Below are 19,557 nucleotides of genomic sequence, written 5' to 3'. Positions count from 1 at the left end.
TGAATCGGTGGAGGATTTACGTAGAGGTTCACAAATACAATGCTGCCCCGCCAGTGACCCTGTGTAAGTTCATGGTGGCTTTCCTCTGTGAAACATTGACAGAGCTGAGCCCTAAGGCTACTATTAGATCTGCCAATGGCCAGACAAGGACAACAGAATTCAGTTTGTCATGACAATCAAGAAGAGATAAAGATGACCACCAGGGAAAGTTGGTTCACTTGGATTTGCGTCAAATGTAGATTGTAAAAACAAAGTTTAAGCATGAAAAACAGGATTAGGAACTAGGTTTTATTTCTCACAGACCCCACGTAAAATACGTACTTTTCCATAAATGACAACAAACTTGCCTAGGTTTACAATTTTAGAGATGGTAATCAGAGTGATGAGTCAGAGGATTTGACACGTTGATATGGTAGCCACAAACATAACCTTCTATGTCAGCCTAGGTTGAGCTTGTAATTCTTGCTTCCAAGGACGAAATACGACCATGGCGGTCTGCTAGCCAAAAATGTTGTTCACCTTAGAATGTTGTTTTGCCTGGTCAAGATAAGTTTTCTCACAGTCAATTTGAGATACGCAAGTCATACTCTGTAGTATTCAGTAGAAAAACGAAACAATCATGTGAAAAAAAAATCCCAATCTGTGTACTAGACATCGCCCAAAAAAATAGACATATCATTTGTTCATACATGTATACAAATAGTCTTTATGATGCTTTTAGTCACAAAGCCGCGCTCACTGCCACACAACTCCCCCCTGAGGCTCATACCTGTTGACGAGCAGCACCGCTGTTGCCCTATCCATCACAATAAAGTCATTTTTGTGGCCCTCAGCTCTGGGACAATTTAGAGTCCTTAAAGGGCATTTCTAGCCTGTTGTAATGAATAACACATCAGCTACGCAGAGGTTAGACAACCCGCCAGGAAAGGCCCTCTTTGTCAAATCCATCATCTGCTGCTCGGCCTCAAAGTGCCCCCCGATCCCAAATGGCGTGGGGGACGGGTGACAGAGAGTTGACGGGGCTCATCATGTCTAACCATATGTAAATTGTGTGGATTCTGCTCATATCTGTGACAGAACAGGGGATTAGAGCAATGTTTACCTGTTAATGACTGATGAGATACAATATGGATGAGGGGGTGAAGGGACAGGAGGGAGGTTGGGACAGTTTCTCCTTATTCGTGGGCTATGAGGGGCGCAACTCCCATGGGACACTTCTGCTTCAGCCCACTATGCTTTTATTATAGATCTGTTCGAATTCACCCACTATCTATAATGTAGCTATTTTACACAATCGCACACACACACACACACACACACACACACTTGAATCCATATGCACATAATCATGAAGTAGAAGCACAGGCAAAGCCTTATTCGAATAATTGAGGTTTCACACTAAGTGCTGTTTATCTGCCTCCATACACACCTGCAGCAGTCGATTGCCTCCACAGGTCACAATTCATCTCCAAAAATGGAGTCCATGTGATTTGTGAAAATGTTATTATATTAATGAAAATATTAAACACAAAAGCAAACAGAACGTAAGCATTTAAGCAGGATTTAAATGACATATATTCCCCTTCTTTGCACAAGGAAGTGTTTGTTTTTGCAATGCTGGCTGAAATGTCAAAGGTCGCGGCAAGGATTATGACGGAGCCTCTAAATCTTTTGATGGTGTTACGGACCATAGAAGATGAAATCCCGTGAATTCATATTTTCCAATTTTATGTTGATTTTTTGGTTTTAAGCTGTTGATTTTTGGTGCTCACGCAGTTGTTCACAAATTGGTGAACCTCATCCTTTAATTGTGATCCACTAAGCATTTTGGGAAAACATGTAATTTGGTAGTAATAATAGGGGTCATCCTACTTAGCGGTTTTTCGATTATCGCAGCTATGTCTGGTATAAAATATCTGCAACATTCGAGGGATTACTGTAAATACATTGTATTTTAAGAGTGCCTGCTAGATTAATGCAAATATACAATAGTGGACCACATTGCATAAAAACGTACAGTTAAAATTACAACAAAATAGAAAAACTAGTTTAAACATGTAAATTTGAAACGGCAATAAAAGTGAGAATGGTAGTAGCAAATTTTTCTCAATTAGTTTCCACTTTCCTAGTGAGCTTTCGTGATTCAATTGCTGTTGACCGATCATTCCTTTCACTTCTTTGTGATCCGCACATTCAATCAAAAAGCTGAATATTGATTTGCAGGCACAGAAAAGCACGGCCGCCTGCCATGCAATACATTGAGCAAGCTTAATCAACGCGTATTGATTCCTCTTCTATAGTGACCGCTTTCTTCCGCCCTGCAGTTTTGTGTTCAGCGTATCATGTTACACGCTGTTGTTTTGTGACTGACGCGATATGATTTAATCTCACAACCTATATCAGCGAGGCTGTATCTGATGCAGTCATAACCAAAAATACGTTCCAATCACATTTTTATCAAAGTGTTGTGTCCAGACGCGGGAACACCTGCTCATTGCCATGCGAGCGAGCAGCCACGGCTTGTCGTGGCTGCGATTGGCTGCCGCAGTGGCCAGGCCAACTCCCGTAGTGGGTTGCTAATGGCTACGGTCGACGAGGGGGGCGGCGGGTGTCGATAATGACAATGTCACTCCCGGCCAACAGGCCCGCTAAAAAGAGGACGGGCCACTCACACTCACACACGTTCATTCAAGCGTACATGTTTTCAGTGCGCACTCACACTTGCACAATCGTTTTTGCAGAAACTGGAGCGGAGCAATTTAGTTCCTACCAGGTGGTTGTCTGTTATTATAGCTGTCAAAAAGCAGCAAGGCGCATTTGTGATTGTCTCTTTTTTTTTAAGGAATCAATTTTCTTTTGCAGTCGGTGAACTGTGTTCATATTTTTTTTAAATATTCATTTTCATTCCCAAGGTCAATGAGGACAGGCTTTTCTTAAGATATTTGACATACTGCTCAATTGTTATTGGGTTTTTATCTCTATCGTCCAGTGTTCAATGGAAACCTATTATTTGAAAATACTTAATATCCTTTTTCCATTCATCATGTTTGTCAAATTGGTTCAAAAATGCAATATTATTTTTTTGTGATCTAAAAATATGGGTATTGAATTACTTGGGCAAATGTACCTTGCAAAAAATCGGTTTGGAAGTTAAAAAAAAATCTGCATCCCTACTCACGAGATTGGATTCTTGTATGTTCTCTTCAGTTTCTTCCTCAGTTGTGATATCATCATGTCACACATTATAGAAAAGGTGCATCTTATACTATAAATGCAGTGAATGTTAAACTTTTTCCCTCTCAAGCGAGTCAGTCCTCCCTCCTTGCATTTTCTTCCCATGTCTCCATTAATTGAGTAATTTGATTTCCTTTCCCGTAAGCGTCATTTTTCCAGCTCGGTGAACCAGTGCATAATTAGCTGAGAACAACCTGCCATGTGGCCTCTTGAGGTCTCTTTCACCATATTGTCGCATACAGTCGTATAGCAGAAACGCTGATATACTCTATAGATAGACTCAATGGAGTAAACAGTGTTTGTGCAGTTTGGAGATTAATTAGTATGAAGAATGGGATGAATACCCATAAAAATGTCGGGCCTCTGAATTTCTTATATATTCTGACTTCATCCACTGTGACTTTAAAGTTTATCTACTTCACTTCTGTTATTTTTTTGGCCAGCATTACAGGGATTTGCTCCCTTTAATACATTTTACCCAAATAGCTCTGTGAAGGAATGTGATCTAAATATTCCATGAAAAGTCGTAGTTGTAGTGGAAAAAGAAATATTAGTTCTGAAACAATGTCCGGCAAAGGGTTAACCTTTTAGTAAACCTGCTGACTTACCACTCATCGATTGCACGTCCCGCAGCCTCATCTATCTTGTTCATGTGGGATTATGGTATGTAGGCAAAAAAAAAATGCTTTGTTAGAATTTACATCCGAAAAAAGGAGAAAGAAAAATCTATCAAAACAAAACCAAGTTCACTCTTTATTTGGTTTTGATAACATAATTTCATCAATACAACCTTCAGGCTATCAAATTACAGTTTGACCGTTCATATTTGGGACCTGCTGACCTTGCAGTCTGTTGCTATAAAAAGTAAACGATAAGAAAACCCGGGTACTCGACTACCGAGCTCGCCTGCGGTCGAGCCTGACTGCCTACCAGTGAGTGTGCATTCCCCTGGCCTGCGTCACAAACATGATTGGGAGATTTAATTGTGGCCGCAGGGCACAATGGGAATACGTGGTTAAGAAGAAGAAAAAAAAAACATGAGAGGGAAAAATAAAGGTGTGGGTGTATGCGGTGGGTTTTGTGCCGTGTTTGTTTCTTTCTTATGTTGGAAGCTAAGTTAAATATATTTTCATATATTATGCAGTCAGTAAGTTAATATTAGACTAGTGATAAGAGAGTCCTACTTTTGTTATAGAACTGTTTTATATTTTGGCTGTGTGTTTGCAGCGAGGATAGAGATTAGCCATGGCAATGATACTGGAATGGCTTCCTTTGCTACAGTCCATGATTTAAAGAGACGTTGTAAAATGCACTAAATAGAGGTCAAATGTATGCTGCACTTTATGTGTGTGTGTCTTTTATAATGTATTTTTTAGATTGAGATAGAATGAATGCAATTGCTGAATGAAAAATGGCGTCGCATTTAAGAGCCAGGGATAAAAAAAAAAAAATTCCTTTTGTATTGAATGCCAGTGAATCTCAGTCAATGATCATCAAAAATATTTAAATGTAAAAAAAAAAAACATAGTGCTTCTGAATAACAAATAATGGCAAGGAAGAAATACATTTTAATTTAAATGCAAATGTGTTTATCTTCCAAATTGTTCCCAATGTCCCTCAAAGTGAATGTGTGACTAAATCATCTCACAAATATGAGATTAGTATCTCCATGAAAGGATTTATTTGCTGGCGAGTTGGGGTCATATGGCAGAATTCCTGTATGGAAATATAAGAACCTGAGGATAAAGTGTGTATATGTATGTGTGTTTTTGACGGAGGAGTGGGGGGAAGTTTGGTTCAGGGTAGGCTGTCTCATCATTTATTTATACAATCTACAGAAGATGGGGTGAACGGCCAAGGGGGGGTGGAGTATGGCCGATGCCGTCTACAACTGCTCCGCTTTGGGAATACTGTAGGTCAAGTCAAGAGTTGTTTTTTTCTGGCTGCTTGCACAATTCTTTGTGTCCATGTGCTGCACCAGCCTGCAAATTCAATTACAAGAATTTTGTGTTATATTAATACATTTATTTCAAAATGACTTGAATGCTAAATGCAGTGCCTCTATTATTTTTTCCATCACAAAAATACACTCCAAGTAGCATAGTAGACCAAGTATTCATGGAAAAAAACACTCAAACCCCACACAGGAAGGGACCTGGCGTCAAACCTTCGATCTCTGAACTGTGAGGCCGACGCGCTAACCACTAACCCACCGGGCTTCGTGGCACAAGCAGGCTGAGGCATATGTCATAATGAAGACTTTGAGGGACATAACCATGATGGATTCACTCAGGCACATTGAGACCCCCCACCCCCACGAATAAAAAATAAATATTAATAACGTTTTAAAAATGACATCTTTTAAACAGTGGAAAATGTGTTTGCAGGATCAAAGCTTCAGTTTATGAGAAAATTGTGAAAAACCTAATATACACCAGTAGTTCAATTCAAAAGTTAAACTATTGTAAAAATATCAAATTATTTTATTTGTCTTTTTTTTCTATTTATCCTTTCGATAACTTCATAATTAATCCGATTTTTACCTTTTAAAATGAGCTTCAGCTCCCTTGTGAGGATAAGCGCTATGGAAAATGAATCAATAATGACTACCGAAACGAATGGACTTTTATATAACGTATCATAATTTATAGAAACACACCTATCTCTTCTTATTAGATAAGAGTTATTTGAGAGTTCTTATTACATTTTGTTCCATTCTATCCAGAAGGAATGTAGGAGTCTCCAAACTGTCTGTCTCCCTCAGGTGTAAGATCTTGAAATAAATCTCTCACCAAGCCAGCCGAGCACTAATAAGGAGCCGTGTTCTGTACAAATAGAAGATGTGACATTTACACAATACACTCAATTGATTCAATGAAAGATGCGCCGTAATCACTGCTTGAATTTTAAAACTTTCGGTGGTTGGATTTCAGTGGATTTACCGGAGCCGAGAAGACGTAATGAAGTGATGTTGATGCGTGCTCATGCGGCTGGCGGGGAGATGATAGCCAGACCAGAACCCAGGCAGATGAATTCAAAGAGCAAAGTCGCCTTTGTTCTTCAATATCATGTGACCGTGACACTGTAGTGAAACACACTCACACACATTTGCACCGTGTTTCCTGGGTCAGCAGGAGATCCGGCAGCTGAAGCTTTCATCCACTCATTTCATCACTCCAGTTTTTCAACATTCAAGTGGGAATGTAGTTATAAATGTAGACATTTCCTCCAAAATATTCTGTTAAATGCATTATGGGAATCTGGTTATTTCCCCTGGATACACAATAGATTGTATCAAGACGGTAACAGTCTTCTTTTTAATGTCAGGTGATGATTTGTTATTATTCAGTAAACGCCATTTTCTTAGAAAACCATTAAGCAGTTTTGGTCCTTCCATCTTCGACATCTAATAGTGCATTATTAACACTGAAATAATGATGATATCGCTTCACTTAAAAATTGACTTATTTAAACACTGCATACAGTATCTAAATATATTTATCTACACTGTATAAGGTTGTTGTAGTAGTAAATATACCTAAAAGTGCCAAGGTTAACGTCCTAATACCAATTGTTATACTGACTTTAACATAGGTTTTGTGTAGTTTTGATTTTTTTTTGTCCTGCAAATGTTGTTAAAAAAATGATTCCATTTTAGTATTCTTGGTGATTAAATTGAATGAAACTCAGATCAAATTTTATGGCTAATTATGGAGAAATTTAGGATACACGCGTCCACATACTACCTTTGTAGCTACATCTTAGTTTGAATTTCCTGATTTTATTAGAGACGCGCTGCTTTTTCTTTCTGAAAAAGCAGCCAATCTGTCGTGAAAGGTTAATTTGTATTACAGCTGCTGTGTGAATTTGCCTTTCCCTTCCCTATTAGATTTGGCCTTCTGGGATGGAGTGTTTGCTCCTGCACACTGTAGTTTATTTTACAGGATTGAAGGCGGGATTTTTTTTCTCTCTTGTAAATCTGTTGGACTTTCAGGACGTTGTTGAATTTTTTTTTTATGTTTTCATCAGCCTCGGTGGGTGTGAGACGTGTTCATGAAGGGATGTTGACAGAGCGCCTGGGGCACGTCTTTCTTATTACTTTGCAGAATAGAAAAGCGTTGCTTTCTAGCAGTTTTTTCTATTATAGCCGATGTTTATGAGAGTGGTGTTTATGAGGTGACATTACCATCCGATATGATGCGGCTACTTTATACTGACATAATCTTCGCCTCCTTGTAGACATCTTTTCGCTTCTGCTTCAATTTTTTATGCACCTTGAAGGAGCTTCTTATGAATTGGATGAGTTGATAAAAATGATTAGAGAAAAAATAAGTTTTTTTGTTATTATTCAACCTTTTCTTTTAAAAGAGAGGGAAAAAATATTATCACTGTTTTGGGGAAACCCATGCGTCAATATGGAGTAAACACTTAGTTTGATTGTGTACACAGCGAAACTGACATTTTTCTGTTTCTCTTTACCTTGCAGTCACAGATGAAGACACTGTAAAGCGATACTACGCTAAATTTGAAGAGAGGTTTTTCCAGACCTGTGAGAAGGAGCTGTTGAAAATCAATACCTTTTATTCAGGTAATTATCATAAACCTTCTGTCTACCCTTTCCTCAAATGTACCTTTTCCTCTACTCATTTCGTCCCAGTGGCATAATTCATCACTAGTTGCATCATCCACTTGAATTCTTAGATGCAAGAGTTCAATACTCGTTTCTCCTCTTCTAACTGAACCGCTATTGCTTCACGGTGGCATTAGTAATGGGCCCTGGAAATAATGGCTTGCCTGATCTGTTTTTTTTATTGTTTTTTTTATCGTGGCCACCATGCATTTGTAAAATCAACTCTGCGGGTAAACAGGAGGACAAGGTTGATTACCTCATCAAGCTCCTCATCATCATAAGCATGCAAGTTTATTCCCAGGTGAATGACTACATCTATAAGGTCATGGCAGACCATAATAACCACCAAAGCACTTTCCAAAAAAACTTGAAAGTTTTTTCAAGATCAGATGTCTAATACATTTTCCATTTGCATCTGTAAACACTTTGATCAACCATCTTTCACATTTCACATTTGTACTAGATGTTGTCTGTCCTTTCAATGTATTCACTGATATCTTGCTTCAATACATTCGTCATCTGCTGGAGGATTCCAGATCGTATCATAAATGTGGACCTTAGGTAGATTTAGTTGATTATATCTTGTCTATTTGTGATGGAATGCCAACTTTTCGATTTTACAAGGGAAATCTTAAGTACAGTTTGTCCATCTTCCAGCAGGGCTTCAGTACAGAGAGGTTAAATTACAAAGTCAGCTAGGCTTTATCTGTTGCCAGGTAGGTGGGTGTGAGCCTGAGCAGTGGAGCCATGTAGAAACATTGTGTGCTGACTTCACAGAACATTTTCGCCTCTGCACAGCTCCTTGTGAAAGGGGTGGCGACCTCTCTTAAGCGCCTGTTCTGCACTGCGCTCTAATCCACGTTCAGGTGGCTGGAAAAAGCTGCAAAGGAAGTCCCTGCGAAGTCATCCTGGCAGTTTGGAGATCATATTTCTTATTGTATATTTACATGGGATACAGTGGAAAGCCAAAACCACCTCCTCCCGTCTGTTTTGGTTGATTAACTCTTCCCTGCCTGGTCAGCTATTGTAAATTCCACCTTCCCACAGCACGGCATGAGAGCCTTGACTTTCTCACGCTTCTTACAACCGTCACATGTTTGTGCTGAGTCCGCCTCTCCAATAATATTAGTGTCCAACAGCGCATAAACAGGTAACGTGACATGTTGAAGTGGATCAGATAATATACAGTGAGAGGATTTTACGGCACACATTCGCAACACATTTAGTTCATCAGTGAGAATTCGGCTTGATTTACGACATTTGACAAGATCTGCAATTCAAGTCCTGATTCTTCATTAAAGTCTGAAATGAGCCTTTTCATCAGGAGAAATGGTGATTCATTTCCATTTATTATGGATTCTTCTCATTTATCTTCCCGTCCCGGAGTTGTAACCTAGCTTTGACCCACATAATGATTTTCTCACATATCGCTCAGAGTAGAGTAACATTATCTCTGATGAATGCCGACAGGAAGTACAAAATGATTTTTCTCTGGTTGCTTTATTGTAAAAGTGAATTCAAAACCAACTTGATTTGTCTTTCGTCCCCGCAGAAAAGCTTGCCGAAGCCCAAAGACGTTTTGCCACTCTGCAGAACGAGCTGCAGTCTTCGCTGGACGCCCAACGTGAGAGCAACGCTCCACCCGGCCTGCGCCGGCGCAAGACCGTATTCCACCTGTCGCAGGAGGAACGTTGCAAGCACCATAACATCAAGGATCTTAAACTAGCCTTCAGTGAGTTCTACCTGAGCCTCATCCTGCTGCAGAACTACCAGGTATGAGCATAGAAACACACTCTTTTTCTCAATTTACACTTCGACTCACCACATTATCGTGCAAAGAAGATTTAAAAAACTAGGAATTTGATTAGAAACCACAAAGAAACATTATATACTACAGCAACTACAATAAAATGGAAAACAAAGGATGAATGAGCATATGTTATGTAAAATATTAACAGTTATTCAGATTACTCTATCCTAAATGATATTGATTTACCAAACTCACAAGCTATTTAAGTTTGGATCCTCAGTGTTACTTCTAAACTACTATGCCAACTCTGGAAGGAAACAGTACATCTAGAGCGCCGTTCTTCTGGTTCTTAATTTGGAGTAAAAAAAATAAAAAATAAAAAAAACACAAGTTGCACCGGATTATCAGTCGCAAGCCCCTTCAAATTACGAAAACAAGTAGAGTGTGCTACAGCACATTACTGTCTGAAAGCTGTGCGTAAACGCCCTCTACTGGCGAAAGCGTAACTTACAGCCAACAAAGGCACCAAAAAGTTTAAAAATCAGGCTGTGTGGAATCGATATATACTGGTCAATGCTACAGAGCAACCAAGTTTCAATAAGATCAGTTCACAAATGGAGGAGAAAGACTTCTACGTTAGTGTCCACAAGAAGAACAAAAACAGCAACTACTACTACTTAAGTAGCAACTTGACAGACCTTCAGTCTGTAAAAAGGGCATCTTATAGTCCATAAAATATATCTGTTGTGATGTTCTGATCTCAGCTATTATAAACTATATGTCCAGTAACCCCTTCTGGAGCAAATAAATACTGATAATACTTCAAGCATTCAATATCCGATCAAATTAAAGGTTAAAAAGCCTCGTGATATTGATTAAGATTGATTTGAAAGAATCCACTGAATATTTAACAGCTTCTCTTTTGTCGTCCACAGAATCTAAACTTCACCGGTTTCCGTAAGATCTTGAAGAAACATGACAAGATCCTGGACACTGTGCGCGGGGCCGACTGGCGCGTTGCTCACGTGGAGGTGGCGCCGTTCTACACCTGCAAGAAGATCATGCAGCTCATCACGGAGACGGAGGTGCGCACATTCGCACTGTCTGACGGGCTATAAAACATGTGTCAAATCTTTCACGTGTGTGTGTGTAAATGCAGACGCTGGTGACCACCGAGCTGGAGGGGGGAGATCGTCAGCGGGCCATGAAGAGGTTACGGGTTCCTCCGCTGGGGGCCGCTCAGGTCAGAATCAATCAAGACCTTTTAAACATGCGTGATCATGAATGGAGATTGTGAATCCTGCTGCGATGCTTTGAACTCCTGCACAGTGTGTCTCACTGGACATCTTCTGAGACATTAACTGTCAATTATTTTGGGATGTGTGCGAATGAAAATATAATAACAATCCTGTTTCATCATTTTCTAAATAAATGAATCTATTCGCATTGAAATTCTTATTATTTCATTTAACCAATGGTCTAAGCCTTTTTAGAGATAAATTTAAATCATTCATTTTATTTACCATAACCTGCAAACACACATTAGATAGCATAGTTTTGTCAATAAAACTGGGTAAAGGGATTTTTTTTCATTTAAGGTCCAGCACATGTTTTTATCTCATTTTTAGCTGTGACATTCAGTTCTGTCACATCATTTTTTAAACTAAATGATCTTTTTATTCTTAAAAAAAAGAAAATAATTATAAACTGTCCTTAACATATGTGCTTATTTTACAAAAATATTCAATTTAAAGAAACTGATATGACTGCAATACCTATTTAATGCTATTATGTTTTATAATGTTTATGGCTAATTGTTTGCATGTAGTCACATAGTAAATAAATTTGTTAATTATCTGGCTGTTAGGCCTTAAACAAGTGCATTTTTTTTAGATTTCGGTTTTCTCTGATTTCCCCCAATTTTTGATAATGTTTTTTTTTTTGTATCAGCCCGCTTTGGCCTGGACGACCTTCCGCGTGGGTCTTTACTGTGGCATCTTCATCATCCTTGCCATCGCCTTTGTCCTGACAGGTAGCCCCCGTTTCCATAGGAATCAATCTGATTTTCTTATTTAGTTTTTCACTGTAAAATTCCAAAAACATTCAATCTTTGTTCCTCCAAATGTTGTTTTGTTTGTTCTTCCAGGCGCCGTGTTCTTCCGCTATGAGAATGTTTGGCCTCTAGTGCGGATCTACCGCGGCGGTTTTCTCTTGATCCAGTTCCTGTTCCTGTTGGGCATCAACACATACGGTTGGAGACAGGCGGGAGTCAACCACGTTCTCATCTTCGAGATCAATCCCCGCAACAACCTCTCGCACCAGCACCTGTTTGAGGTCCAAATGAGGCAGTATTTTGAACTACTGATGATGACTGTTATGTGCTCACGCTGCTTCTTTCCTGTGCTGCAGATCGCAGGGTTCCTCGGTGTGTTATGGTGTCTCAGCATCCTGTCGTGTCTCTACTCGGAGTACCTGTACCTCCCCATGCAAATCAACCCCCTGGTCCTCTACGGTTTCATGCTAGTCTTTCTCCTCAACCCCTTCAAGACGTGCTACTACAAGTCACGTTTCTGGCTGCTCAAACTGCTGGTCAGTGAGTGGACGTTCATCTCCACTTTGATTGCATTCGGGCTTTCGTCTCAGGCAAACAATTAACTTCTTGATAGATTTCATGATGCCCTCACTACTGTTGGTTGATTGTACCTCAATTTAATAGATTTTAGTTTACTTATAATGTATTTAACAAATGGGAGCACCAAAAGCAGATATTTTTCATTTTGTGTTATCATGAGAGACGACACCCCTAGATGCAATGTGCGTATTTATTGAAAGAATATATAATGTCAAACTCTCACCTCAGAAACTTTCACTTATAGCTTTCAAGGTTTGTTACACTTTATTTTGAATTTCCTACAATGAATGAGAAAATAATTGTGTTTACTTTGCCATTTTTTTATTGAATTTCAATTTTTTACATAATTTTAAAAAACTTGTCGGACGCTCAACAATGGAAGATGAATATCTAATGTTTCGTTTTAACCAAAAGTCTGATATTCTATTGAAATTAGTGGGGGGGGAAACAATACTGGTTCCATTATTATTATTATTTTCACTAATACTTCAATTTATTTGATAAAAGTCTGCCATATGGCAGCTTTTAATGAATGTGGACTATTTTTGTTGATACAAAATCTGACTTTTGCCTTTAAAAAAAGGTCCCATTTAGCAGACAACAATTCACTTGTTGACAATGTTGGGTCATTTTTAAGGTTTGTAGTCCACTGTTGGCAATTTAGATATTTTTTCAGTATTGTGTAGTCGACACTCTTATAATGTGTGAATGTGTATCTGTGTGTGTGGTGCATCTGTTGTCTGCAAGATGAATACTGTGCACAATTCAGATGTGTATTTTTTTTGTAACAAAACCCTTCTGTCTTGCTTTGCTCTTTGTCTGAGCTGTGCTACATAGCCACTGTGTGCACGCGTGTGTGCGTGTGTTGAGTCCGTATGTGTCTGTATGTCAAGGGATAATAGAATGCATTCTCATCCCAGGGGAGGTGAAGGCTGTGACTGTGCAATCATTACCAGCATAGATCCATCAGTATGCTGAAGCCTTGAGCTCCTCCCCTTTGTTTCACCCCCTGCAGCAGCCCCCCTCTCACTTCTTTATATCCTCGTCCTTTGCTGTGGTATTCCTTTGTGGTTAGAGCTCACTAATTATCTGCAGTGTCTACTTGTTACATATGATTAGAATAAGTCACACATCATTTTGCGGCTATTTGATCCATTGCGATGGAGTGTTATTAAGAGTTACAAGTGCAAAAGGAGGATAAAAAAGATGTTTATCTAAGCTAAGGGTGAACCCATATGACAACAAGAGGAGGCAGAGGACCAAGATTTTATTAACGGACAAACTGCGGCTAGGTTATTATTGTTTGTCAAAGGAATGAACGGCCAGCCTTGAGATTGGCGCACACAGTAGATGAGTTCGATCGATATGTACTGTGATTGACAGGTTATATTGCTTATGTATGCTTTGACATTTTCAGTGTGTGGCTGTTTGTGTGCCAATTGTGTTTGCATTGTGTTCGTAGCAAGTGTTGAGTTAGGACTAAATGTCACATGTGGCCTGAGGGTGAAATGAAATAAAGGTTGCTAATGGTTTAAGAACTCTTTTCAGGTTCAAGTCATGTGGTAAAAACAACATTGGGAAAATATGACTCACATTAAATTTGGATTCAGTGCAAGATCTGCCTTGAAAAGCTCAGTTAAAAAGATAGACGCTCTTACTGTATTGTGTCATTTGAAAGTTTGTGGTGTGCAGATTAGCCATTCACAATCATCAAGTGCGGTTGTTCATTGCAACGAACACTTTAAGACAATTTCGGGCCAATTCACGGTTAATGGTGCATTCCTGTACAATCAGAAGTCTCCTAAGTAGTAAAAATTGCAATAATGTATAGTGCTAAATGCCTAAGGAAAACTATACCATCAGTATTTGTGGTGTGTTTCCAGTTCCGAGTGTTCACCGCACCGTTTCACCGAGTGGAGTTTGCAGACTTCTGGCTGGCCGACCAGCTCAATTCGCTGGTGGTGGTTCTGATGGACCTGGAATACCTCATCTGCTTCTACATCTTCGAGCTCAAGTGGGGCAACACCAAGGGCTTATTGCCTAATATGAACGGTGCGTCATTCATTTATTCTGTCTAACTGTATTACTTGTTGATGGCTACTTTGTCACATGAAGGCTATAGATTGAGGCTTGAAGTATTGAGGCTTGAAGTATTGCGACTATTTTGAACTCATTCGTGACATCATCGCTGCTGACATCCATCGCCGTCAAAGGCAGTGAATGAGTTAAAAAGTGAACCGTCATCAACCCTGTTTATTAAATGGTATATTAATTACATTTAATGTCATACCTTGTCATTCAAATCTCCAATCATGCATTAGGGGAATTGCAATCATTAATAAGGGGAGCAATTGGCCGAGGTTGACAGGTATGCATAAGCCAGGACCCACAGCGGCCCCTGACGACCAGTTTGCAGACCCTTGGGTGAAAAGTACACCGCAACATGAATGTAGAATGCCAATTCCATGGCAAAAAAAGGAGCTAATTGCGTGTGTTTTCCCCACAGACCCCAGTACTACCTTCGTGTGCCACAGCTATTCATATGGCCTACGAGCTATCATCCAATGTTTGCCCGCCTGGCTGCGTTTCATCCAATGCCTCAGGCGTTACCGAGACACTAAGAGGGCCTTCCCCCACCTGGTGAACGCTGGCAAATATTCCACCACCTTCTTCGTGGTCACCTTCGCCGCGCTCTACGCCACACATAGAGGTAATACACACATTTTCAGCCTTTTTTTGCATGAAAATAAGGACAGGGTCCATGATCTCAAGCAGCAATATTAGCCCTAATTAAGCGTGCAAACACAGTCTTTGTTTGGAAGTGTGTGTGGTGGAAGAAAAGGTGACCTTGAGCACAGAAATGCCAGAAGTTGGTCTTTGTTCGGGTGCTGCAGCTTTATATAACAGTAAAGGGAAAGGTTTCTCTCTAAGGCAAAGTCTTGAACTGCATTCAGTGTGAAGGTCACAGAGTCCCAAGAGACAAAACGACACCTGACTGGAAAGAAAGCAAAAAAAATGGAGTGTTTATGGTACATTAAAAGTCAAGTCACTCTCCGTCTGACAGCCTCGCAATTAGCCTGCAATTCTTCTTTTCGAGTAAACCAATTGCAAAGGAGCTGACGCTCAAAAAGCGTAAAAGCTTTTTTTCAGCTCCAAGTGTTGAGATAGTCCGTCAGTTTATAGATTTATTCCAGTCCGCTCAGCCTATTTCAAAGCACCCCCGTTTCCTCTTCTTCTGCTCAGATGTCAGTTTATAGATTTATTTTTTCCAACGGAGAGTCCAGCTCTTCCCCTTTTGCACAAATGTTTTTCCCCCACTTTATTTTCCAATGTACGCACAGATGTTAAAACAGGTTGTCTCCGCCGAAGAGGAATTTTTTTTTGATAATGTAAAAAAAAGCTTAGCCTAAACATGATCAATTATCGTATTTGTATAAGCATCATTTTAGATTTTAGTTCATATATAATTTAAAAAAAAATAATTGTACAGAAAGTCATCAATATGAAAACAAATACAAACACAAAAATCCGCTGTGATTAGGGGCCCCAAATAATATTTTTTGATTATTTTTTTCACACTTCACACGGCAAGTCGCATATGTTTGTTTGCCCAGTCTGACAAATATCAGAATTAACAAAAAATCAAAACGGAGCATCACGTTCTTTAGTGATAACATAGCCTACCTGGCCTTAAAACTTAAAAGTCTTAAATTTCACTTGATGAAACATAGTAAGAATCACAACTGTTTGGGCATTTAAACACCAAGTTGACGCACACCGTTTGTGTTTACGGGCCACACAAAATGTGTTATATGTGTAAATACTCTGCATGATACATACTGTATCATTATGAAACCACACATTTGACCTTATTTCCAATAATGATTTAACATATTGCGAGTTAGTTGTAATATTTTACCCGAATTCCTCCTACGTCGGATGCCACTCAAAGCAAAGTAGGAAGACAGACACCGAGGCAGGGCACTCGGTAGCAAACGCGTCCATTAAGGCACATCCTCCTTCTTCCTCTGGTCTGAAGCCTGTCCACTAATGGCCTCACTGCATGTCTTATTCTCTGTGAAGCTGCCTTTCATCCCCCATAATAACAGAGGCATGGACCTCTGGGTGGTTCATGGATGGAAGATGATGGGAAATTGAACACTCGCACACGTGTTGGGGATATTTGTTTTAATCGGCTGCACAGAGGGGAAAAAAAACTTAATACTTCAGGTGTAAACATTCTTTCACGTCTAATGATAGAAAAACACATTGTCTCAAAGCTGCCTGTTTTATTAGGGTCACATGATTAAGTAACATGTGCGTACAAGGATCAGATTGCATACAATGAGCCGAAATAACAATCTTTTTTTTATTATTTATTGTTATTATTTATTGATTATTTGTTTGTTTGTCATTGTTATCTCTGCACTTACTGGTGAAGCTTTAAATGACATTAAAAAGCATTCAATTCCATTGAAAAGCTAAAGGCAACATTAAGGATGACACAGCATGAATGAGATAATAAGTTAAACACAATAACTTGTAGTCATACGCAGTATTTGCAAGTATACACTAGCTGGTCTTATAATGCTATTTTGTTTCTGATCTACTTAAACATGATTGCCTCATTTATATAGAAAGAATGATTATATGCAATGTTAGTCTATTGATGTGTAAATCGGATCTTTCATTATCAGATCGTGTCAGTATCTTTGCTAACCACATCACGGATGGTGTTGGTGTGATCTCACTCCTTCCTGGAATGGATGGCTCATGGTTGTGTCCGGGAAAGCGTTAAACGAAAGATACAATAAATTATCGCGTCTTAAATGGATTCAATACCACCTCTGAGATAAATGTTCAAGTCATTGGACCTCCTTTGATTAACGCTCAAAAGATGTCCTTAAGGTTTGTACCAGACAGAAGTTGAAAACATTTAAAGTAGTTTAAATTTAAAGTGAAAATAAAATAGTCTTGTGTATATTTAATTCATGTAAAGACGGTAATATTTGCTAAATGCTGCCGAGTCCCTTTGTTTTTTCTTGTTTAAGTCCGCTTAAATTGAACTAGTAAGAAAAAAAATGCAGAAGTGGTTGCCAATGTGGCAGGAATATCAAACACTCATCTGTGTGTCATTTCTGCCAAGATGGAAAGCAAACTTCCCAAAATGAAGAATGCTAAAATGAGAGAAGGAAATATGTACAGAGGAGGAAAAAACAAATCTCATTTGTTCCATGACTTAGTTTGTCACTCAGTTTATTTCGCTGCCATTGGCGGTGATAGATGCCCAATGTATTTGGACTGGGAGGTTTGGCAGTCAATGAGTCAACGCTTAAAAAAATACATTTTTAAAAGCGTATCTTTTTTTTTAAACGTTTTTCTGATTTTGTGTATTTTGACTCAATTCAATTATCTCAATGACTGCCATGCACATTAACTAAGGATGAGATGATAACTGGTCCGGGGGTTGACCACAACTCCGAATATTTATGAACTAACAGCTTTTACAAGTTCATTTAATGCTCCCAGGCTTCGTTAGCGATGAGGCAAGAACGTGTAACAGCTCACTCAAGCGCTTGGAAATGAATAAAGATGAGACCGAGCACTGTTGAGATGCAGTCAAGAATGCAGATCCACACTTGGATATGCAACATTATGTTGTGTTGTATGTAAGTCTCAGCAGCTGCAGTTTAGCCCCAACTGGACCTCCAATCATGGTCCATTGGAGCTCATGTGACCTTTTATCGTCCCACCACAGAGTCGCAAAAGCGAAGGGTGAAATGGCAGGAAAAAGCAAATCGGCCGTGCTTCTCCAGGGGCTGGAAAATGTCAACATGTCCACAATGGCGCAAAAATGTGATGTTTTTTTGGTAGCAACTCTGCATTAAAGTCAGCAGTATGCCTGACCACAATGTGGGTGTGCAGCCAGTGCAAATGTCAATGTCCTGCTGCTTATTTGGCAACACAATTGACAAGTGATAACCAGGGGTGGGATTCGACCTCCTCTGTGTTTGCCACATCAATCATGGTAAAAAAAAAAGAAGGAAAAAAAGTGTCAGGTGGTTACTTAACTGTGATTCAAATGTTAAAAGAAATCTACAATCTATAACTAAAACAGTACATTAGATCATTATCTCTGAAATCAAACTGCTGATGATACATTTCAACTGATGACAAATTTGATCAGCAATATGTTGTAAACCCATATCATGGTAAATTTGCAGATAGAAAGGTTTCAAATGTTCAATTTTAAGGTCCTTTGACCATTTAGGCCAGCTGTGGCCTAACCCTCCACCAACACACCTGAATCAAATAATCAGGCTTCTGGACAGCTTGCTGATTTGATCATTTAATTCAGGTGTGGTGGAGGAGGGTGATACTGAAAACAGACTGTCTAAATTCCAAGTGTATTCATAATATGATGGCGCCATCTGTTGGTGACATGTTGCTTTTGGTTTAAGAGATGGAACAACACTACTCCAAAAATCATGATCTCATTAATACAGCCAATTAAGGGTTATTAGACCAGACTCGTTTTCTGTCCTAACACAAGTGCAAATTGTCCCAAAGTCACACATGTGCATCTTTGTGTTCCAGAGCAAGGCCACACCGACGCTGACATGTTCTTGTACCTGCTGATCTTCTTCTCCTCCATAAGCTCCTTGTACACGTTGATCTGGGATTTGCGCATGGACTGGGGTCTGTTTGACCGGGGGGCTGGAGAAAACACCTTCCTCAGAGAGGAGATTGTTTACCCACATAAGGTCAACTCCAGCTCTCTCAAGCAAATGGTTGGAATGAGTGCCATCTCATCTTGTCATTTTTCGTGCAGGCCTACTACTATTGCGCCATCTTAGAAGATGTGATCCTGCGTTTTGCCTGGACAATTTCTCTCTCTTTGACCACCATGACCAAGATTCACTCCGTGGGCGACATCGTGGCCACTGTGCTGGCACCTCTGGAGGTCTTCAGGTATGCTCACCCCTCACGCGGGCGCTCAGGTGGTATCTCTCCACATTCTGCCTGGGTTTCCATAGACGTTTCGTGTGGAATTTCTTCCGCCTGGAGAACGAGCACCTGAACAACTGTGGCGAGTTCCGGGCCGTGCGAGATATTTCCGTGGCGCCTCTCAATGCCGACGATCAGACGCTGTTGGAGCAGATGATGGACCAGGAGGACGGCGTCCGCAACCGCTCGGGCAAGAAGACCTGGAAGAGGTCTTACAGCCTCACGCTGCGGCGTCCTCTGCTGTCCGCTCAGTAAGAAGGAAGATTATCAGGTAAGTTAAAACTATATTTACTTTTGTTTTTT

General features: G+C 39.8%; 1 protein-coding gene across 2 annotated transcripts in view; it reads left to right on the top strand.

The window, feature by feature from the left end:
• xpr1a (xenotropic and polytropic retrovirus receptor 1a) overlaps positions 1–19,557 on the top strand; it is a 39,558-nt gene that overhangs the window by 16,987 nt on the left and 3,014 nt on the right. Inside the window, exons 3-14 of one of the 2 annotated variants that reach the window (XM_077607157.1) lie at positions 7,721–7,822; positions 9,417–9,637; positions 10,550–10,699; positions 10,774–10,857; positions 11,565–11,646; positions 11,761–11,948; positions 12,024–12,203; positions 14,130–14,298; positions 14,753–14,956; positions 18,844–19,010; positions 19,079–19,218; positions 19,284–19,463. In XM_077607157.1, the coding sequence (XP_077463283.1) occupies positions 7,721–7,822; positions 9,417–9,637; positions 10,550–10,699; positions 10,774–10,857; positions 11,565–11,646; positions 11,761–11,948; positions 12,024–12,203; positions 14,130–14,298; positions 14,753–14,956; positions 18,844–19,010; positions 19,079–19,218; positions 19,284–19,463 (1,867 nt within the window). Of the gene's footprint in view, positions 1–7,720; positions 7,823–9,416; positions 9,638–10,549; positions 10,700–10,773; positions 10,858–11,564; positions 11,647–11,760; positions 11,949–12,023; positions 12,204–14,129; positions 14,299–14,752; positions 14,957–18,843; positions 19,011–19,078; positions 19,219–19,283; positions 19,506–19,557 lie in introns of both variants that reach the window. The other variant, XM_077607156.1, reaches the window with a different exon arrangement.

Source organism: Stigmatopora argus, chromosome 8 (assembly GCF_051989625.1).
Source record: "Stigmatopora argus isolate UIUO_Sarg chromosome 8, RoL_Sarg_1.0, whole genome shotgun sequence".
Classification (NCBI taxonomy): Eukaryota; Metazoa; Chordata; class Actinopteri; order Syngnathiformes; family Syngnathidae; genus Stigmatopora; species Stigmatopora argus.
This window is presented reverse-complemented; position numbering and strand designations above follow the sequence as displayed.